The sequence below is a fragment of the Neovison vison genome, chromosome 5, assembly GCF_020171115.1.
Source record: "Neovison vison isolate M4711 chromosome 5, ASM_NN_V1, whole genome shotgun sequence".
Classification (NCBI taxonomy): Eukaryota; Metazoa; Chordata; class Mammalia; order Carnivora; family Mustelidae; genus Neogale; species Neogale vison.
The window spans coordinates 58977340-59000479 of NC_058095.1; the positions used below are offsets into that span (position 1 = coordinate 58977340).

The window sequence follows — 23140 nt, forward strand, 5'->3', positions numbered from 1 at the left end:
TGGCTGCTGTGGCAAATGACCACCACTTTGGTATTTTCAGACAGCCCTTACATGCTCTCTTACAGTTCTGCAAGCCAGAAGTCTGAATGGTTTTCCCTGAGCTCAAGGCGTGGTCCCCCCTGCAGGGCCTCCATGGCAGAATCTGCTTCCTAGCCGGCTTGCTGCATTCCATTCCTGGCCCAGGGGTCCTTCCTTCATCTTCAGACCAGCAAGGCATCCTCTTTAAACCTCCCTCTGTGTCCGCCTGCCTTTTATCAGAACAGTTGTGATTACCTCCAGGCTCATCTCCCCATCTCAAGATCTTTAGCTTTATTGTATCTGCAAAGTCTGTTTTGTGATGCAGGTAACAGTCCTGGTTCTGGGGACCAGGGCCTGGAGATCCTTGAGGGTCTTGATTCCGCCAGAGAGGCAACTGTCACATGCTCCTCGCATTCACTGACCTTATCATCCATAGACCCCGAATGTGTATAGAAGGGCCTGGAGTGTGGAGGGGGTGGTGGGGGCAGTTTAAGTTTAACGGGATTGATCATGACTTGAAGGAGGAGGAAAATGGTTTTGTCAGGCGGGCAGAACAGTGTGAGGGGAGGTTAAAGGGCATGTGAATTTAGGAGTGACAGCTAGCTCTGAAGAATCATGGAAAGGGGCCTGCGGTTGTGGCGAGAAGCAGGCCTGTGTGGTAAAGAGCCTTGAATGATGAGCCCACAATTAGGACTGGGCTTGTCAGACAGCAAGGAGCCAACGCTTCTGCGGGCGAAGCTGTGATTAGATCTGTGTCTCAGGCCCGGCAGCATATAAAGAGAGGCTAATGGAGAGGAGTGCCAGAGGGAAGAAGAGAGACGGGTGGCGAGGCAGAGGCGTGGATAACAGAGACCTCGAGGTTACCAGAATTCAGCTGGGAGCTGGAGTGTGCAACAATCTGTGCAACAGAGACCCTTTCAGGAGGCAGTGCTTGGGATGTAGCAAAGGGATTGTGATGATTAGAATCACAGAATTCATAGTGTGATTCCGGAGGTACAGATGAAAATATGTTTTGAACATCCTTTTTTTTTTTCTTTTTTTAAAAATTGGAACATTTCTGTCTTTTAAGCACAGAATCACGCATTACTTGGAGGATAGGTAGATTCTAGTAGAATTTGCAAGTGAATCCGTTTTTTTTCCACGTGTGATTTTAGTAGTTACATTAAAACAAATGTACAAATGGTATCATGGAAGCTAAATGTTCCCCGGAACACGGGGTCTTTTATCTGTACTTGACTGACCCTTAAAATAAATTTTATATTACTTGCTTTAGAATTTACTTTCCTTTTCCTTCATCTAAACCTTAATAGAGAACTTTGCCTGTCCAGTGGCCATTGTGTAAAACAAACAAAAACCATACATACCTCCTTTAGCAAGTGTTTATAGAATACTTAATATTGTATTAAAGGCTATAAAAATAGACAAATGGCCTAACTTATTTCCACTCACCCGATATATGGTTGGTTAGTCATAGTTTCTGAGCGAAATATTTCCTAAATCTTATGGAATGGAATCTTGACTCCAGAGGTGGATGCTAGCAGATGTAAAACAATCACCGTCCAACAAAAATACGACATGAGCCACAGAAGTAATTTAAAAGTAGTCACATTTTATAAAGTAAATAGAAACATAACAATTTTAATGACATATTTTATATTAAAGTCAAATATATGAAAATATCATTTCAGCATGTAATCAACATAGGAATATTTTACATTCCTTTTGTACAATGTTGTTAAAATGCAGGATGTATTTTATACTTAATAAGCCATCCATTGATACTACATTCTCACTGGAAATACTTGATCTATACTGGGGTATAAAACTTGCAGTTAAAGAAGTAGATTCGCATGTCCAGTTCCAAACACACTTCAGTGTTCCAAACACATTTATAAGTTTTCTAATAATTGAATTGACATTTTTAAAATTAAAATGAAAAAAGGATTTTACTTCCTCATTCTGGCCACATTTCAGGTGCTCAGTGCAACGTGATATGGTGATATTATCACGTTAAGTTCTCACGTCATATGTAAGCATCATAGTGATGTTCCCATGTTCTGTGTGGGAGTCTACACCACCGTGACACTCCCACGTTTGTGTGTGTGTGTGTGTGTGTGCGCACATCATGGTTGTGGTCTTGCCGGTTACAACTTCGGAGAGTACAGCTCCAACATGGTCTTCTCCCCAGGGTTACCTTTGACACTCATTTCCAAAAAAAAATGTGTATAGATTTTGGTCTTATTTTTTATTTACAATGTAGTTTATATTCCCTCTTTCCTTTTGGTCTCAAATTCCTTTATTCTACCTACCCCCTCCTTTCTTTCTAAGACCTGCTCGTTCATTTTACATCCTCATTTAGTTCATGGCATGGCGCTGGTCCCATATAGTGAATTCAGTGCAGGGTAACAGCCCTTTCTTGAACCTCTGTGTCTATCCTGTCACCTAAACCCCGCTTTGCTCTGTTTTAATCAGTGGTTGCCCCTTATAAGCACTTGCAGTTTAATCCTTGCAACAGCACAAGTGAGTAGGAGATCTGGCATTAATCCTGTCTTACAGACGAAGACATCCAGCAGGAGGTTCCGATATTTGCCCAAGTCATTTAGATAGTGATAAGCTGAGTTAGAATTTTTGTTTCTGAAACTTTGTTCTGCCTTTCTGCTACACTGACACGACTGAATGTCAGACCCCATCTCCTCCCAGTCCCACGCCATCCCCGTGCTGTGTCGCAGGCATCCTTGAAAAGTTCTTGGGAATTTTTTTTTTTTAATCCCTTCTAATATTCACTCAAATTACCTGAAATAAACTCCTAGGAAATTGCCCCTTTACAGCCATGTCTATAAGCAATTGATTAACAATACTCATTTGAAGAGGAGCATTCTTGACTTCATTTAAATTACTGTCTTGCAGTGAACTGGCCAGGAGGACCTCATCTCCTTGTTTATGTAGATGTAGATCCAAGAGATGAACGGGAGGAGAGTGATCACCATGGCAGTAGCCAACTGAATTCTTCCACCAACTGGATTCCTATAAAGACACACAGGAATTATTATCAATAAAAATCCATCGACTGAGCCACCCAGGCAACCCCGGGAGATCTTCCTTCTTAGCACAAATCTTTACTGTTTGGATGTATTGCAAATAGCTTTTCCCACTCGCATCATGATTGTCTTTTGAGGAACTGAAGTCACTGATTGATTGGGCAGTGTTAAAACTGATCTTTTCCTAATGATTGCTGTGTCATGTTTAAGAAAGCTTTTCCTCCCCAAGGTCTTGGAGATTTGGGGTTATCTTCTCTAAAAGCCTTCCCATTCTGCTTCTCACTTTAGAGCTGTAATCCACCTGGAACTGACGTTTATGAAAGTGAGCTAGGGAAGTTCGTCCCTGTGGGCTTGGGTTGATCCAGCACGGTGTTCGGAGGTCTGCCTTTCTTTGCTGTACCTGCCCTGTTCCCTCTGTCCTGAGTCAAGGGTCTGCTTGTGTGTGGACCTGTTCCTAGAGTCTAGTCTTTCATTAGTTTATCCTTTTACCAGTACAGGTTTATCCTTTCACTTACTCAGATCTTCTTTAGTTTCTCCTACAATGTCTGGCAGTCTTATTTATAGAGATTTTACCCATTTCTAGGTTTACTCCTAGGGAGTTGATTTCTTGATGTTATTATCTCTGGTTAACGTTTTTTTTTTTTTTTCCAATTTATTTATTTTCAGAAAAACATTATTCATTATTTTTTTCACCACACCCAGTGCTCCATGCAAGCCGTGCCCTCTATAATACCCACCACCTGGTACCCCTACCTCCCACCCCATAACGTTTTGTTTTTATCATTTTAATCATTTTTGTTACTTGTTGATAAAAATGTGGCTGATTTCGGTACATTCACCCGGACATTCACCCATTCACCCGGTGTGTAGCAATCATGCTAAACTCACTCACTCTGTAACTTTTTAGACCCTGTTTGATTTTTTGGCATATGCAATCATGTGAGCCGTGGATAATGAACATGTTTCTTTTCCAGTTGTTGTGCCTCTTATTTCTTTTCTGGCCTTACTGGACTGGCTACCATCCTAGCTAGAGCAGTGTGGAGCAGAAGTGGCAGTGGGGGCTAACCCTTTCTTGATCCTGATCTCAAAAGGAAAGTTTTCAGCTGCTCACCACTGAGTCTCAGGCTTTGGTGCTGACACAATGTCCCAGGTTCAGTTCCTTTCTACACCTGCTAACAGCTCTTATGAACAGATGATGAATCTTACCAAACGCTCTTTCTGAATAGATTGAGAAGATAGTTTATTTTTTCCTGTTAGTTTATTCCTGATAGTTTATTATTTTCTGTTAATGTAGTAGAAAACACTGGTTGGTTTTTGAATGTTAAACTGTGTTCCTAGAATAAACCCCAACTTGGTGGTTGGGTTATATATTGCTGGATTTGATTCCCTAATGCTTTGTTTAGGATTTTTCAATATTTAGTCATAAGTGAGACTGCCTCATAATTTCTTTACTTTCCCTCCCCCTCTTAAAATGTTCCTGTCAAGTCTTGGTATCAAGATTATTCTGTTCTTATAACATGAATTATAAAGTGTTTCTTCTTCTTCTGTTCTCTGGAGATGTTTGTTAAAGGTTGGCATTATTTTTCCCTTAAATATTAGGTATAATTCTCCAGTTAGGCTATCTTTGACTTACCTGTCTGACCTGACCAACCTTGAAGACATCTGATTTTAGCTATTAAGTTGAAAACTTACTTGGATGAACTGTGACACAGGCCCATCCACACTGTGACAATCAGCAGACCTAACAGCTCCCTGTAAAATAGCACACAGTTCAGATTTTTGGAGTAGCTATGAGTGAGATGCCTATCCTCCCATTCTCTCCATGACTACTAGCTTCTGCTGGTTATTGGAAGACTTACCTCAAGATACACAGTATCTACAGAATATTCTCAAGTCTGGCTATGACTCAAAAATTACCTTTTTTTTCAGATACTTTAAAGGCTTATATGAATATAAGTTTCATCTTATGAGACAGATGTGAACGCCATCCTTTCCCCCCAACTTCTAAGTGAACAACAACAACAACAAAAAACCAACAAAATGAAAACACAAATAAGTCACTTATTTCAGGTCACTGGCAGGAGTATAGTACAACCAATAAAACTATCCCAGATTTATCAGGCATCAATTTTACATTGTTTTAGAGTGTTCTGTGTTGGTCAGGATGAGCTCAGATCCATAAATAATGGAGCGCCTGCTGCAAAAGACTGGGTCACATCTTAGGGGAGAGGAATGATTTGTAAGATGAGTCAGGCTAATGATTTTGGGGTGGGTCTATACTTCTAGAAGTGTGTGTTAAAAGTACACACCTTTTACACAGAGTAGAAAAGTCCTATTTGGCCCTGGTACCACTGTAACTCGTGGGCCTCAAGGTGGTGGAGGTAATTCAGCCCATTGGGTTGATGGTCCCATGGACAGATCCAACCTGATTTGCTCTCTAGTTTCCCAAGGATTAGGGCCTGTAACAAAGTAACACTTCACCAGGGCTGATTACATTCCACGTCTCTAGATCTCAGTGTTAGCAGTAGGATGGGCAGGAAGGACAAGGGCTATGTGTGAGGCCAGGGAGTCAAAGATGGCAGGGAGCAAAGGAAGAGGTGATGAACACATGGCCTTGACAAAGGGAGGAGATGACATGGGACGTGGCAGGGCAAGGCTGACAGAGGTGGACTTAACATACTGACCTCTGATTTGGCTGATCACACTTGTAGAGATTTTGGCCGGAACCACAACTAAATCAGAGTGCTGACAGAGCTTTCACCTCATGAGACTGGACGGAGTATTACTGTATGGTGTCCTTGCTCATTCATTGTAAGGGAGCTAAGGTCAACTGCCAGACAGTAACAAAACGTGCGTGCTGACTGCCTCTGGTTGTGGTTGCGGAACGTGGTACACGGTGCTGGGTGTGAATCCTGGTTCATTTCCTGCTTCTTCAGCTTATCAAGGAGGTAATACCTCCCCTGATCCTCAAGGTGCAGGGGAGCTGAGTCATCGTGGTGTGGATAAGGGGTTACAGAGGAATGGATTTTTCCCTTCTACCCCACCCCTTCCAAGGAGCAAAAGTCACGGCTCACCTGCCTTCTTCCTCATGCAAGATGCTCTGTTGGGAGTGAAGCCAGAGATGGCCCACCAAGCCGACAGCCCACGTAATACAAAAGAATATGTGTATCGCGGAGACACTCTTCCAAATAAAATTGCCTAAAAACAGAGATTCTGGAGCTGTTAATCCAGGAATCACATTCCAGAGAAAAACGATCTCTTTGTACCTGCTCTGACATAGTCTGCTTTCAGGTAAACCTTCAGAAAAAGCTGGGGTGGCGTCTGGCTGGCTCAGCAGAGTGTTCGACTCTTGATCTCTGGGTCATGAGTTTAAGCCCTATGCTGGGTGTGGAGCCTCCTTAAAAAAAGCTAGGTTTCTCTAAGTTTTGTGTTGAGGAACATCAGAGAGGTTAAAGCAGTAGCAATAAACTTAGGTGAACGTTTAGTGTTTTGGTTGCCCAACGTGTCCCCTTTCTGTGACGACTACCTTTTATTTTCTTTGGGGATCCACCCTTCCCACACACCCAGGTCACGTATCCCCGACCTTTGAACCTTAGCTTGATCAGCCAATGCATTTCATTCCTGTGGCAAGCGTGATCTGGCTACGAATGAGCAGATGACAAATCAGGGCCCACAGCTCAGTTCTGAGACTTTTGCTTAGACATCTAGGGAGCAGATTCTATCTTCTGTTGGATGGAGTGTCACAAAGAAGTGAGCTTGTTGCTGCCGGGCTACCATCTAGGGGCCTGGGGCTGAAGTCAGAGCAGCACATGGCGGGGCTGCGAGGTGCAGGGAAGTTCAAGTTCTGAGCCACCATGTGAAGCCAGCACCGCTGACTTCCTCCCTCAAGTGTCCCAGTACATCTCCTTTGTAGCTCACAGCCCGTTTGAGTTTTTTGCTTGCCTGCAACTAACAGAGCCTGAACTAAGCCCGTGCATCCAGGGGACAGGAGTTTTCCCCACTCAGCTGGGAATCACTGGTCTTTCCTCTAAGGCCCTGAGAACTCTGACAGCCCCACTGGCCAGGGTGCTCTTTTCCTGACAGCAGAGAGTAACCTGTCAGGACTAACAGTCCCTGGTAATAAGAAAATATTAGCACACAATGTAAAATGTATTTTTTTGGGTTATAAAACACCATTTTATGGTATAAAACTGTCCAACTTAAGGTTTGTTGAGAGTTTTTAGGACTGTTAAAATCAAAGCCACTATGTTTCGCCCAGCATTGAGATAGGCAGCCTGTAGGTAGTACATACCAGCTATTTTAAGCAATTTTTTTTAAACCTGTATACCCACCTGGGATGGATGGATGGATGGATGGAGATATGTATATTTATTCCAAGGAGCAGGAAAATATGTGATAAAGCCTCTTATAGCTGTTCATCCACGTTCAACAAGCATTAAGTACCTACCATCTTCCTGGCTGTATTTCAGCAAGGCTTGGGCAAAGATGGGCTGGACATGGACCCCCTTTTAAGAGGCTTACAGCCTTGCAGGGGAAACACACACAAAAGCATGCAGTAAATCACTGTATGTACTATGACGGTACAGAGGGAGGTTAGGGAGAGCAAAAGGGATGAATGAAAAACCTAGACATTTGTTATGGACATTATAAACTGCTTCCCTAAATAAGAAGCAGGCCATATACGCACGTACTGAATGGATTCAAAATAAGAAAGTGGTCTCTGGGAGTGGTATTGGACCATGATGGCCACTGACTAGAGAGACACATGGTCTGCGCTCTGCTGCTGATTTTCCCTTAGCGTGAGAAATCAGCGTGGTGACCAGAGCCCTTCTCTCTCATGGGCTACACTGCAGAGCCCCTGCTCCACTCCAGCACAACTGATCTCAGGTTCTGAGCTGCTAAAAAGGCTGTCTTGGTGTGACAGGTCCTTGTGAAGTTCGCCTGAAGATGGGTGAGGGTGATCTAAATATAGATTAGTCCTTCTTGGTATCAGCAATGAGGAGACCTGGAGGGCCCCGCTTTTCTCCCGGGACTCTGTCCTTATTGTCAGAAATTGGATTTGCTCCGTGTCTGTGCAGAGTCCAGGGTCCATACCCGTGACAAGAGGATTAAGTCCCACAAGCAGGCTCAGCAGCGCGGGTATCATGTACACCACCTGTTAGCGAAGAGGGAGATGACGGGTTAGAAGTATGCCCGATCTGGGGGGTGTGCAGAAGGATCCAGGAAGCCCAGAAAGATGGTGAGACCCCAGACTCACTGACCGACAGTGTCTGCACTAGGTTAGATTGGGCTCTTCATTCTGGAACTGCCAACAAGCTGTTTTGGAGTTGGGAAGACGGGCCCTGTGGAGGCCGTTTTCAAGCCTCATGCTCGGCAGATGGGCTCCAGCCAGACCTGCTGTGGCGAGCGTGTTGTGGGTCGAGAGCAAACAGAGTAAGAGACGTGGTGGGTTTCCAAGAAACGCAGCCGCTTCACTGTATCCACGGTGACACGCACCTCTGATGTCTTCCCTTATTTGGGAATTGTCAGAGCTGCACACGTTACGTGATTGGTCTTCACCCCAGAAACATGTCTGTCTGGATCCCGGGGAGAGAGGGCTTCTGGATTACAGACGCTGTGTCCATCTTTCCTGCTCCATCCCTAATGAGGGCCAGGACTGACATTTGCTAAGTCTGGTCATCTCTCACAGGAAGGCATTCATGCTACTGAGGGGTAAGACAAGGGCTTCCCAAAGTTCAGTATGTATATGAATCGCCTGGAAACCTTGTTAAATGTAGATCTGCAGTCAAATGCTCTTCCACTGAGCTATACCCCCAAAATGTAGATCTGATTCTAGAGGTCTGGGGTATGGCCCAAATTCTGCTTTTCTAACAAGCTCCCAGGGGGCGCTGCTGCCATTGTTCTGAGGGCCACAGCTGGAGCAGGAAGGGGGTAGTTTTCTCCTAATGAAAACCTACATGACTAGCCACTGAGAGAGAGGAGGGAGAGAGAGAAAAAGAGAGAGAAGTTACACACACACACCATACAACATTTAACTGTCCTCTCTGTAAGAAAGGTTTGGCAGAGATTTTTAAAAGTGTGTACTCAAATGTATCAGATATCTGTCATTAGCAGATTAAGGGATCTGAGACTTTCTTCTATCTTTTATGTTATAACCACATGAACAAAATAACCCTTTGAACTAAACAGTGGTTTCTCATGGGAGTTGTGCCATGTTAATCCCTAAATGCTTTTCTCTATCTCAAATAAGATAAATTTTTTTGAGGACCAAGAGACTGAAAATAATGGTTTCTAGTATATAAGGTAAAATAATACACAGCATACTCAATAAGGAACTCAGTAGAACCCACTTATAATGATCTTTTATTTTTATGTTGGTGTATTTTTTTTAAACCCAGAGTATCATTTTACAATATTTCATTCACTATATAGTTCTTGAGTACAATGGCATTTGTTTTGTAGTTGTTTTGTTTGTAAAGATTTTGTTTTAATTTTTAAGATTTTATTTGTGAGAGAGAGAGCAAGTGTGAGAGAGGGTGCACAAGCAGGGGAATGACAGGCAGTGTGGACAAGGGACAAGCAGGTCCCTGCTGAGCAAGGAGCCTGATGGGGCGATCGATCCCAGGATCCTGGGTTCATGACGTAGGGGCCTAAGGCAGACGCTTAACTGACTAAGCCACCGGGCATCCCAAGACTTTATTAAGTCATCTCTACACCCAACCTGGGGCTCAGACTCAACCCTGAGATCAACAGTCACAGGCTCTACCCACTGAGGCAGGCAGGCACCCCCGCCATGACATTCATTCTTAATGTTGCTCTCCTTTGTCCACCTGCCATTATAAAAACTGAAAAAACCAATATTTTTTTCCCAGTGTCTTCAGCTAGGGGTGATCATGCCCCGGCCATGAAATGTGAGAAGTCTTACAGGGGCAAGTCTGATACTCAGAACATTTTAACAGCCAATATGCAGACACTGACCAAGCAGGATGGGTCCTAGACCATAAACCATGTTGGTATGCACACACTGTCTGAAGGGCTTTTTGGGTAACATTTCCTCCCTGATAAAAGGGGAGAAAGCTCAGGAGGAAAAACTGTTTTGCTCCTGTCTTGTTCCTTCCTACTTGGGATGCTCTTGTCTGGGCATGATGTATGGAGCTGCAGCAGCCATTCTGTAGACATGAGGGGATATATCACACACTGGAGGAGGCAGAGAAGAAACCCAGGAAGCCCAAGTCTTTGATGATGTCAGCATTAAGCAGCTGTCTCTGGACTTCTTGTTAAGTGACTCTATTCTAACCTGATGCTAGTCAGATTTTCTGTTATTTGCTCCCATATGCATCCTGATACAGGCATCCTTCATGAGCAAGATGGAAGTAGGGGACATGAAAATGAGTCAGGCATGGCTCAAGTCCCCAAGCCCCATTACATTCTACTGGCTCATCTGTGCATGCTTTCATTCAAGAGTCAATACAGAAGGGCTGCCCTAGGGAGGCTCAGTGTTAGGTTGCCTAAGGACCACCAAGAAGAAGTGGTCTCTCTTCTCCCAGGAGCTGGCGTGTGCAGAACCAAATCAAATACACAATACAATGTGTTAGCATTAGAAGGTTCAAAGGAAGGACGGTTGGAACGTATGGTACAGAGGTAGAGGGATTTTTTGAGGGACAGAGCATTTGAGACAGACTTCAAAGTGTGGGTATGACATACAGGATTTCTAGGGGCAAGACACAGTATTATAGATGGATTGGGCTTCCAAGACCATTCTGGAAAGAGGCAGCTCCAAGAATTAGGAAGCTACTACAGAAATCCATGTGGGAGGTGACAAGAGGGTTAAACTGGTGAGGAGGGAGGATGTCTGTGGGGACACAGTGTCTATTATTATTCATGCTGTGACACCTGAGCATGGAGTGGGAGATCAAGTACACGCATACCTCACAGATAAGTAGCTAGACCTAGACTGGATTTTGCTGGATTGCTTTGTTCTTCATTTTATTTTTTAAAAGGATCTCTAAGGTGGTAATAAGGTACCAAGAGATGTTAGGGATGCCTGTGGTCTGGAGTGAGGATGACCCTGGGGATGATTCTGCTGTTGACAGAAATGACTGAGTCAGGAGGAGGTGGCGGTTTAGGAGAGAAAGATGCTGTAGGACCCTGGTGTGTTCGAGAAGTCAGTGTTGGAAATTCAACATTAAGCTGGGTATTGGAGACTTGTCTGCAGGGAAATAACATTTGGAACCCAGGATATAGACCAGAGTGCTGAGGATTAGGCAATTTGATTCAGTGCAAGGGCATGTGAGTCTGGACAAGAAGCAATGTCAGAATGAGTTCTACTGCACTAAAAACACTGACCAGAACTTTACATTACAGATCCAAATGCTTTCATTTCTTGCTAATCTGTATAGTCAATATTATTCCAAAGCCAAAAATCATCTCATTGGTGATCCCACACAGTCTTATGTATCTGTTTTGAAAGAGACCAGACAAAATCCACACATTTCAGAAAATGTGTGGAATGATCTCCCTCTTCTCCAAATAACTCAACCAAGAACATTGATTAAATGTATTCTGTAGATTTTATGGGCTTTAATTACTTTTTATAAACATAACTCACTGAATTACAAGAACCGCACACCCTAAGCCTACCATTTTTATGGTCGAATGTTTGTTGGAGTTTCTGGGTAGATACTCATGAGGAAGGGCTCAGTTGACCTTTGGAGGTCTACTGTGTGTCTTCAGAAAAGTGTCGTTGTTTGGCCCATTTTTATTCAAAGGGAGTACTGCTGAAATGCCCCTAATGTCTCTGGAAAGTTCTGAATGCTCACACTCCTTACCTTACCCACCATTCTGATTCCTCTCCCCTGATATTTTAGGGAAATGATTTGGTTTCTAAGTTTTTATGTACATAAGGCAGGGAGGCTGAACAAATAGAGAAAACCGCGTTTTGTGTCCTTGCGCATTCCCTGGAAACGTTGGAAAGCAGCTTATACTCACCATCCACAGTTCTGCATCGGGATCATTGACCTGGAATGCCAAAACATGCGACATTAGCAGTCATTCTGTGGTGCCCCCGCCCTCCCTTTGGCCTGCTCTGGGATCCACCGCAGTGATGTGTTTTGTGCCAGACGCTGCACTAGGCAGCAAGGGTACAAAATGGGACTAAGACCTAGTCTGGCAGGTCACAGCGGTTGAGGGGGCTCTGGCTGAGCACACATACGACTGTGCACAGAACCGCACAGGCTGACCGAAGTACAGTACGAGCCTCCAGTCTTAAGGAACAAGGACAGCTCCTATGAAAGGGGTCCCAGAGCAGACCGGAGAGGGTCCGGGCGCCACAGCGGGTTTTGTCTGCTTCCTCGCCTTAGCCGGAACCACGCTGGGTCCCATCCCAGGCTCCTCTGGCTCCCAGCACGTGGCACGGCAGAGGGGTCGGGCTGTCACGTGGACACGCCTGCCTCTCGGGGAGGGAACTGGGTAGGGGCCCCGGGGCGTAATCCCCAATCTCTGTCCTCGGTGTACACGGCCGCCCCATTAGTCTACACAGCGCACCAGGCCGGGGGCGGAGCTCTTAGTCCCCCGTCCTGCAGAGCCCGCGGAGCCCCTCGCCCGCCTCCCACCTCCTGCCTCCCGGGGCCGGGGCGCTGACCTGCACCAAAGCCGCCAGCGCGAAGAACGCGGCCATGAGCCAGTTGCAGGCCCGCCACAGGACCGGGGCCCAGCGGCGGGTCGTAGGCGCCATGGGCTCCGCCAGCTCGGGGTGGGGCTTGGCGCGGGGCGAGGCTTCGGCGCAGAGCGGGGGCGTGGGGCGGGGACGGGGCGTGGCGATGGCTTGGAGGCGGGTGGATTGGGCGGGACAGGGCGCTGAGCGGGGCGGGGCGTAGGGGCGGGTGCCTGGGCGGGGACTGGGCCCACCCGCAGAGCTCTTAGCTTCCCCTGGGACCGACCTGTCCTGCGCCGGTTTCTTTGGCCCCCAGGTGCTGGGTGGCCGCTGGCTGCCGCTCGCCGGGTAAGGAGGTGGCACTACTAGAGCCTTACTAGTTCTATTAGGTTCTCCCCAAAACGTGAGGAAGGAAGGCGTGGTGTCCCCATTTCACAGATGAGGGAAGCGGGTCCCAGAGCGATTGGATGACTTGGCCAAGATTGCAGTGCCGTAGAGGCGCAGAGCACCTGGCTCCGCGGGCCCCAAACAGACCAGATCTGGTCACTCCTCTGCTAACAAACTCCGAAGGCAGGGAGAGGAGTGGTGGGGAAACAAGAAAGGAATTTATTTCAGGGAGGCGGATACCAGGGAAGAACGCAGACGGCTGCTCAAAGACTGTCTCCAAAGTGCTGAAAATACTTCCAGATTTACATGAGGAAAATGAGGGACAGGGATGCGTGTGTGCGCTCTGCTGGCGGTGCAGGTGGGCGTGCAGGTCGGGTGTGTCATTGTCTTGGGGTCAGTCATGGGCGGGGTCTTGCTGGCAGCGGGAAATCCTTACTGGTTGAAGGGGAGGTCTGGTTCCCATCAGGGGGTGCTTTGCCAGCAGGATCTTTTGCCCCAGTTGAGAGATAAGCTGGAAAAGAGTCAGAAAGTTTGAGGTGGTCTTCAAGGTGGTTAGGGTCCACTTTCAGCGCAGGTCATGGGTGGCCGAAGGAGGTCATACTTGAACCCTATAGGTCCATCTCTGCTGCCTGGTCACCAAAACTGCATTCCTCATTTGAAAAAAAAAGAGAGAGAGAGAGAGAGATGGAGAGCCAGAGCGGGGTGGAGAAAGAAAGAGGCACTAGGTCTGTGCACATTTTCTGATTAGTATTTATGCATATCTTTCCAGAGCGGGAAGAACTTTCAGTGCCCTGTAAGCATTATGGTAATTTCTTAGTGATGACGGTTAATTCTGGCATCTTACACAGCTCACAGCTTTTCTGCAGACAGCCTCATTTATCTTCATGGGCTTTTATTATAAAAGGTATTTACATATTATACATATTTACAATTCTTTTCCACTACCAAAAGCAACAAAATTTCCACACACATTGCTCATGAATTTCTTATGAACTAAAAGACACTGAAATATTCACTGTTCTCCCTCTTACTTGTTTTACAGTCTTTTTTTGTTTTGTTTTGTTTTGTAATTTATCCTCTGATTAGTCTTCCCCAGGCTCATTTACACATCTATAGGCCTCATCATTTTTGCTGTTCTAAGGAGTCTTTATCACTTCAAATCATGAGCACGTGCTCCTGTCCTCCTCTCCTTTTAGCTAATCTCCTAAAATGCTATAAGGATTTTTTTTTTTTTTTTTCCTGTTTCAGTCCTCCTAAGGAATGCTTATTTCAAGAACATCACCTGCTGGGCCCCTGGCCCTGTGCTGAGTGCCAAGCCCAGGAGGGTGGATTTGCCCAGTGTTTTTCTGGAAGAGATCAAGCAGGCCAGTGGAGGGCTGGCTACGTGTTGGGGAAAAAGGCCAGTCAGAAGACATGGCTTCTTAGTGAGTTCCACTGCTCAGCCAGCCCTGGGACTGGGGACAAGTCGTGACCACCCTCACTGTCCTATTCCTTGCCTGGAAAAAATAGTAATAATTGAAGGAGAAGGTAGCATCCCCATGCCAATTCCTATGTTGAAGTCTTGACCCTAATTGCAATTTGGGGGGCACAGTTTTGGGTAGCAGCCCAAATTGTGTCTCATGAGAGAACAGGAGTTGGGTTCCTGAAGACAAAGGGGAATGCTTGCATAGGTCATTTACAAAGAATCTGGATTGGCATTGGTGGCAGAAAGCAAATGTTGGCGAGATATAATTGGTTGCTAAGGCTATCACTAATCAAAAGTCTGTTACTGTAGCCCGCTGCAGGTGTTCACACAGAGTCCTTGGGATATCTGTGGTCTGGCCCAGTGCCAAAGTTCTACCCAGTGAGGATGTGTGTAACGCCCACCTCCTTAATGGTCTCCTGGCTCCCTTTATAAAACCCCTTGACATAAGTGACTCCATTTTATTTCACCTTCCACTGGGAGTGAGGGTCCTCAAAGAAGTAATTAAGTTAAAATGAGGCCAATAGGGTGCATCCTAATCTGATATGACCCGTGTCCTTCTAAGAAGTGGAGATTAGGACACAGACACACAACACACACAGCAGAAGGACCATGTGAAGACACGGCGAGAAGATGGCCATCCGCAAAGCCAAGAGGGAGGCCTTAGAAGAAAGCCGCCCTGTTGACACCTTGACCGTGGACTTCCCACCTCCAGAATTATAATCTGAAAATAGCTGTCTGTTGTTTAGGCTCACCAGTCTGTGGTGCATTGTCATGGCAGCCATAGCAAACTCATGCAGGGAGGGATTCTAATACCTGCTCGGCCAACCAGACAGGAGTGTGTGTGGCAAGGAAGGAATGGTGTGAAAATGGTGTGCCATAAAGCCACTGTGGAGTTTTTTACTTTTCACTGTTGTCTGGGACCTTCCGGATCACTGTGTGGACATGGGTTCTTTTCACTTGTACCAGCTTCATTCCCCTTCTTCTAGGGTTGGCATCCCAGTTATTTGGGAAGGGACCCACCTCCCGCTATTGGGGCATAGATACTCAGAGGGCTGACCATGCTGCCCCCTTTCCAAAGATAAGGAGGTGACCCTGGCCTGCCGCTTGGCATAACCCATCCTCCTGACCACAGTGACTGGGGTCTGGGATGGTATGTGGTTCAAACTGGCCAGGTGGTTCAAACAGGTCCTGGGACCTGTGCTGGACTGAGGTTGCCAGACAAAGTACAGAATTTGCATTTCGGATCAACAGGGAATGCTTTTTTAGTATAAGCCTGTCCCCAGTATTTGCAAAGACTGGTAATCCTAGCTAGACTATTAGTGAAGGGCTTTCTTTTTCTGCTGATTATGATGGGCTGATGGCTTATGGGCCGACACTACCAGAAGCAAGCCTTTCCTGAGGGTATACTGACATAGAAGAATCTGAGCTCCGAGATGAAGAAGGCAGGTGGGTACCTGATGCCATCCCTTGAGGTTCCAGAACCATCCCCATGGGTCGCTGGAAACGGCCTCTCCACCTTTCAGTTTTGTCAGCCAATGAAGTCCCGCTTTTATGTATAAACCTGTGTGAGTTGGGTTTTTGTCCCCCGTGACACCAATTGGCGACTTGCAAAATCATGATTCAGTAGTTAAGCTGAGGCTTGAAATCCTTTAGTCCAATTTTGCAAAGATAGGAAGAGAAGGCCTGGTCTGAAAAGTAATAAGAAACAAGTCTAAATGAATCCAGTCTCCCAGAGAGCTATCTCATGAGCAAGTCACTTCATCTTCCTTTTAAATTGCCGTGTCACACCGCCGCAGGGGCCTGTTTCACTGCCTTCTGCAGAACCGGCTCCAAAGGCCTTCATCTTGCTGGGCTGGCCCCCAGCTACCAGGTCAGCGACAGCATCATGACATGACAGCTCCCTGGATGACATGTTTGGGGACTGAGATAACAGGGAAGAGGAGTCCTGTCCTGTGCCAGAGACTGTCCCATCCACCTTTCTCCATCCACCACGCTGGATGTCCACACTTCCCTCCAGTCTGCCGAGTCTATGTCAGGAATCTGCTGTTGTTGGCAGGAGGTGGGGTTAGAATAGGACAAGGAAAGGATCCTATTCCCAGCTATGAAGACTGCTCCCTCCCAGGCTCTCTGAAATCAGACATGCATCTCACTGTGACGAGGACTGATTTGCTTTTGCAAAACCCATCTGGTCTCCGTAAAGTCTTGGTTTCTACTGTTAGCAAAACTCAGACCATGTTGTGAAAGCCTTAAGGCTTAATCGTCCTGATTGACAATGAAAGATGCTAGGCTCAAATAGTGTTCCTTGAAATCCTGGATGTCCCCTTAATACCTCCAGAGGGGGAATATGTACAGCTCAGTGTACCCTCCACATGTATTTCTGTGCATCACTCTGCTCCCCATCACACAGTCACTAAATATTTATTCAGGACTTCCTACGTGTCAGACACTCTGCTGATAACCAAGGTTGTGACTGTGCACAGGACAGACATGGTCCTTGCCCTGTGGCATGGGAAGACCGAACAGTAATCACATACACAGGCATGTGACCCCAGCAGGGAACTGTGGGTAAGCGTGGACCACCATGGGGATGTCTGCAACAAGGGGATCGGGTTTTATCCAAGGGCTTCGAGAAGCCTCCTGGAGAGGGAAGGGTGAGTGCTGGTGGAGAAGGCGTGGGACAGTGCCTCTTCAGGTGGAACCCGGCTTCTCCTGCTTCTCCTTATACTTTACTCTTGTTGCTTTAAAGCATGACTTAGTTTTGACCTTGTAGCCATCATCCAGGAAGTTGCTGGAAGGTTGGGTTTGGGGTGTGTGTGTGTGTGTGTGTGTGGACTGTGATAGTTAACATGTACTGAGCCTGCAGGGTTAGGCAATATTCTAAGCACGTGTGTAGAGGAACCCATTTCACGCCAACAACACATCAATCAGGCAAGTGGGTTATGATCCCCATTTAATGGATGAAGACAGTGAGACATGTGCTAGCTCTTAAGTACAGTCCTTGAGAAAGACCCCAGCTTGTCTGACCTGTGACTCAGAATTGGACCTCTCCAGGGGCATAGGGAGGCCTCCTGTAGGTTTGTGAAAGCGGAGAGGCGAGTAAGCCCATCACTCTCTCTCTACCACCAAAGAGCCGCTCCTGCCCCATTAACTGGAGAGCCGGGGGCCTAAAGGAGAGCCTGCAGACCCACCAGATGCCAAAGGGACAGTCCTTCATGGCTTGCTTCGATGCCGTTGTGCTTGCATCTTAGCTCTTTTAACGACCAGAAAGATGGTTTCACCCAAACCCTTGGCCTTTGGAGCCTGGTTCCATGAAGCTGTACTTGGAGGTGAGAAAAGTGAAGGGACTTTGGAGCCCTCTTCTCTCTCATCCTGACCTGATTTAGGACCAGGCTGTTAGGACGGTGGGTGTCCACAAGATGGCGGACTCCTGCTACCAATGGAGTCTACAGGGCTTGGCTGCTGTTCTGTAGGAGGAAGAAGGGAAAGAGGGCTGGGCAGGCCGGCTGTTTCCATTGGCTCCGCCTGCCTGGTTGTGCCCTAGACTTTCTTGGAGGGTGCGGAGCTGGGTTCAGCCCAAGGCGAAGAGGTACAAACAGAACTTTGTACCCGGAAATACGGTGTCCAAAGGGCAGTGTTGCGGGAGAAGACCCGAGCTCCACCGTGTCCTGGCAGAAACTCAGACTGTTTGCCACTCTGAGATTCTGGGCAGATCAGGTATGTCCAAGGGGAGAAATCACTTCTTCAAACACCAGGGCACAATGAAAGTAAATAATAATGATACTAGCGGTCAGATGTTGAGAATTCACAATGAGCTGGGCTCCTGCCCTTGGATGTCCTTCACACACTATAGTCACCACAGAGCAGCCGTTTCCTCATCTAAACCCTCCCTCCCATTCTACAGGCCACGGCTCTCCCAGGTGACCTCTTCACCTGAGACTCAGTTACTCTTTAGGGTTAGCTGCCAAGGGTTGCCTTGGTAGTTATCACCAAATTGGTGACTTAAACCCACAGAAATGCTTTCTCCCACCGTCTGGAGAACAGAAGTCCAAAATTAAGGTGACAGCAGGGATGCACTCCCCTCTGAAGGCTCAGGGGAGACTCCTTTCTTGCCTCTTTCAGCTTTCGGGGGGGTGGGGCTCCTTGTGGTCACATGACTGTCCCTTCACAGCACCTTCTTTGGTCCCTGTCTTCATTCTTTTTTCTCTTATATAGAGACAGATGGACTGGCTTGTTGGATGTATGGCCCCCCTGGGTAATCTGGGATGATCTCATCTAGAGATCTGGAAAGACCCTTTTTCTAAATAAGGTCACATTCATAGTTTCCAGGGGTTAGGATGGGGACAGATCTTTTCAGGGGCCACCATTCAATTCACTAACACTCACTGCAGAAAGCTCCATGTTCTCCTGGACACTTCCAACTCCTCCCTCCCTGTGAAAGTCCACCACCGATGCTGGCAGACTTTTTGGCTCAATGCCAACACCTAACCCCAGCCATCAGCATTTCTTCCCTAACCTCTTACCCGGTTTCCCTGCGATGATCCTGTTGTGGATTGAACTGTGGCCCCACCCCCCCATCTCCTGTATCTTAGCTCTGACCCCCTGAGGTGATTGCTTTGGGAGACCAGGGGCTCTTGTGAGATCAAGTTAGGTGAAGTCACCAGGGTGGGGCGCTAATCTGGTAGGACTGACATCCTTGTAAGAACAGATGCAGAGATCTCTCTGGGCAGGAACGGTGGAAAGCCACGTAAGGACACAGTGAGAGGTTGGCCACCTACAAGCCAGGAGGAGAGATCTCTCCAGAAAGCCACCCTGATGGTACCCTGGTCTCAGACTTCCCATCTATAGACGTGTGAGAAAATAGATTTCTGTGGCTACAGCCACCCAGCCCATGTTCTTTTGTTAATGGACTCCCAGCAAATGCAAGCACATTGCCAGCTTTCTTCCACTCAGTCTCTGCACTGCAGCCAGCGACCTGTGTCAGACACAAATCCCAAAACTTGGCTTCAAATCAAGCCTCCCACTCTCCCTCCCCCCCTCCCCCAGATCCATCCAGACATTGTTCTGAGCACTGGGGCTGTAACAGTGAACAAAGCAGACAGCGCCCAGCTAACAGTCTCATGTGAAGGATCCAATCCAGCCTGTCCTCACTGCCTAGGGCTCTGAGCTCTGAACACTGTCTACAAAACTCAGTCTGGCCAGCCTTCCCTCATCCCTGGCCCTTCTGGCTTCTCCTCCACCTCCCATACCTGCCTGTGCTCTCCTCTGACACAGCCTTCTCCAGTTCTCCCAATATGTGCTGCTCCATCCCTCCAGAGAGCCTGCAGCTCTGTGGCTCCTTCTGCCTGGAAGGCTTCCCCTTCCTTTGCCTACTTAGCCCTGCCCTTGAGTAACCCTGTTACAGGCTCCCCCCAGCTGCCTCTTTTCCTCCTGCAGCGCTGGTAACAATGACAATTAAATCATTAACTGTGCAGCTAGCTGTCTGGTGTCTGTGTAACCCATGGTCTGAAAGCCTCCTGAAGACCTGGCTCCTTTTGTTTCCTGCTGGCTTAGCAGAGTCAGAACAGAGCAGGCACCTGTTACTTATTGTTACATTGTTACGAGGAATGAACTAGCTGCTCTCATCCAGATAAGCTCTCACATCCTTTAGATATTTTCATGCCCAGAGTTGGGAAAAACAAGGCGCAGTGTGGGTGGCGAGGTGACTGGCAAGAGATCACCTTGTTAGTAAATCGGAACCCACAGGTTTCTGATGTCAGAGACATGGCTCCTAAAAGCCATGACTCAGACCCAGTTTGCTTTAAATGAGAGAATTCTTAACAGAAAAGCAGAAGCATCCCAACTAGAAAATTGTTAAAGAATCATTTCCTTTATCAAAATAATCATTGCAGTGAACAGGAGAATGGATAAACAGCTTGTGATAATATGCACATAATGGAATGTTACTAGCAAAAAAACAAGAAACAAAAAACAAAAAAAAACAAGAAATGAACTACTAATAACACGCTATAGCGTTAGTGAATTGCAAAAGCGTTGTGCTGAGCCAAGGAAGCCAGGCACAGAAGAGCGCATGCTGGAGGATTCCATTTACGGGAAATTCTGGAATAGACAAAATCGTCTATGGGGAAAAACATTAGATCAGCTGTTGTCTGTGAGGTGAAGGGGGCAAAGGGCATGAGGGAACTTTCTGGGGGTGATGACAATGCTCTGTATCTTGATGGAGGTTTCAGTTCCCGGGTGTGTATGTATTTGTTCAGACTCAGCATACATAAGCTTGAGATTTGTTAATTTCTCTGTTTGCAAACTTTATCTCAAAAAAGGAAAGCAGTAAGCAAATATTAAACTCTAGTTAATGATACACACACTGAAGTGTTTACAGGTGAAGGGTCCTAATGTCTGTATCTTACTTGAAACTCATAAAAAAAAAATGACATATTGGGGCACTTGGGTAATATCGATTACTGATCGAACCTCCTTACTGGTAATTAGTCTATTTAGATCTTCTCTTTCTTCATGATTCAGTCTTGGGAGATTGTATATTTCTGGGAGTTTATCATGTGTTCTATGTTATCTAGTTGTTGGTATGTAATTGTCCATAGTAGTCTCTTACGATCTTTCCTTCATATTTCTGTGGTATCTATTGTAATTTCTCCTCTTTCATTTCATTGTATTTATTTGAGCCTTCTCTCTTTTTTTTTCTTGGTGAATCAAGCTAAAAGATTGTCTGCTTTGTTTTTCCTTTCAAAGAACCAGGTCTTAGTTTCATTGATCCTTTCTATTGTTTGTTTTTTTTTTTTTAAGTCTCTATTTCGGTTATTTTTGCTCTGCTCTTTATGATTTCCTTCCCTCTACTAACTTTGGGTTTAGTTTGTTCTTCTTTTTCTAGTTCCTTTAGGTGTAAAGCTAGATTGTTTGAGTTTTTCTTGTTTCAGGAGGTAGGTCTGTATGGCTATAAATTTCCTTGTTAGAACTGCTCTTGCCGCATCCCATCAATTTTGGATTATTTCCATTTCCATCTGTCTCAGGTATTTTCTTTGAATTTTCCTTGTGATTTCTTCATTGACTCATTAGTTTTTCAGTAGCATGTTGTTTAACCCCTACATATCTGTGATTTCTTCAGTTTTCATGTAATTGACTTCTCTTATATACCACTGTAGTTGGAAAAGATGCTTGATATGACTTCAGTTTTCTTCAGTTTATGGACATTTGTTTCATGGCCTAACATGTGCTCTATTCTAGGGAATGTTCCATGTGCACTTGACAAGAATGTGTATTTTACTGCTTTTGGATGGAATGTTCTATATAAAACTATTAATTCCATTTAGTATAGTGTTTTCCTATTGATTTTTTCTTTGGATGATCTATTCATTGATGTAAGTGGAGTATTAAAGTCCCTTACATTATTGTATTGCTGTGAATTTCTCCCTTTAGGTCTGTTAATATTTGCTTTATATATTTAGGTCCTCCTGTATTAGATGTATCAATATTTAAAACTAAATCCCCTCATTGGATTGACCTTTTTATCATTATGGGATGCCCTTGTCTTTTATCACAGTCTTTGTTTTAAAGTCTATTTTGTCTGACACAGGTAAAGCTGCACAAACTTTCTTTACCTTTCTATTTCAGGGAATATCTTTTTCTGTCCCTTCACTTTTGGTCTATGTGCGTCCTTAGATCTGAAGTGAGTCTCTTATAGGCAATATGTAGATGAGTCTTTTTTGTTTGTTTTTGCTCTGTGTCATTTGATTGGAGATTCTAGTCCATTTACATTTATTTATAGTTCCTCTCTCTTCCTTTCTTCTTTTCCTGTTCTCTTCCTTTGTGGTTTGATGATTTTTTTTTTGATATTATGCTTATTATATTCCTTTCTGATGATCTTTTGTGTAGGTTTTTGCTATGTGGGTTTTTTTGTTTTTGTTTTGTTTGTTTTTTAAGAAACATGAAGTTCACAAAGAGCAGCCTATGTATAATAAGTTGGTATTGCATATTATTTATTTATATGCTATCTTAAGTTAATTGCAGCTTGAATATGAATACATTTTTAAAACCTCTACATTTTTACTTCCCCTCACATGTTTTATGTTTTTGATGTTGTATTTTACATCTTTTTATTTTGTGTAACCCTTAACTAATTATTATAGCTATAGTTAATTTTACTACTTTTTTCCTTCAACCTTAATTCTATCTTTATAAGTGGTTCATACCTTTATTTTATATTCACCTTTACCAGTGACATTTTTATTTTAATATGTTTTCTTGTCAATGTCTTCTTTTCTGCTTAAAAAGTCTCTTTAATATTTCTTATAAAACCAGTGTGGTAGTGATGAACTTCTTTAGGTTTTGCTTGTCTGAAAAACTCTTTATCTTTCCTTCAATTCTAAATGATAGTCTTGATGGTTAGAATATTCTTGGTTGAAAGTTTTTTACTTTTAGCACTTTGACTCTATCAAGCCAATTTCTTCTGACCTGCAGAGTTTCTACTGAAAAATTAGTTGTTAGTTTTATGGTGACCCCTTTGTATATAACAAGTTGTTTTTCTCTTGCAGCTTTCAAGATTCTTTATCTTTAATTTTTGACATTTTA

General features: G+C 45.2%; 1 protein-coding gene and 1 long non-coding RNA gene across 2 annotated transcripts; both read right to left on the minus strand.

Moving 5' to 3' along the window:
- Positions 1–1626: 1626 nt before the first annotated feature.
- Positions 1627–12789, minus strand: TMEM220 (transmembrane protein 220). The gene is made up of 6 exons (XM_044249115.1): positions 12697–12789; positions 12045–12074; positions 8151–8211; positions 6131–6254; positions 4749–4808; positions 1627–3042 (listed from the first exon to the last, which is right to left on the minus strand). Exons 1-6 carry the CDS (start codon positions 12787–12789, stop codon positions 2907–2909), a joined length of 504 nt encoding a protein of 167 aa, XP_044105050.1. The 3' UTR covers positions 1627–2906.
- Positions 12790–13291: 502 nt separating this feature from the next.
- Positions 13292–19915, minus strand: LOC122906767. Its single transcript, XR_006384608.1, has 3 exons — positions 19807–19915; positions 16015–16248; positions 13292–13606 (listed from the first exon to the last, which is right to left on the minus strand). It is a non-coding gene; the product is annotated as an uncharacterized LOC122906767 (long non-coding RNA).
- Between the last annotated feature and the right edge of the window lie 3225 nt (positions 19916–23140).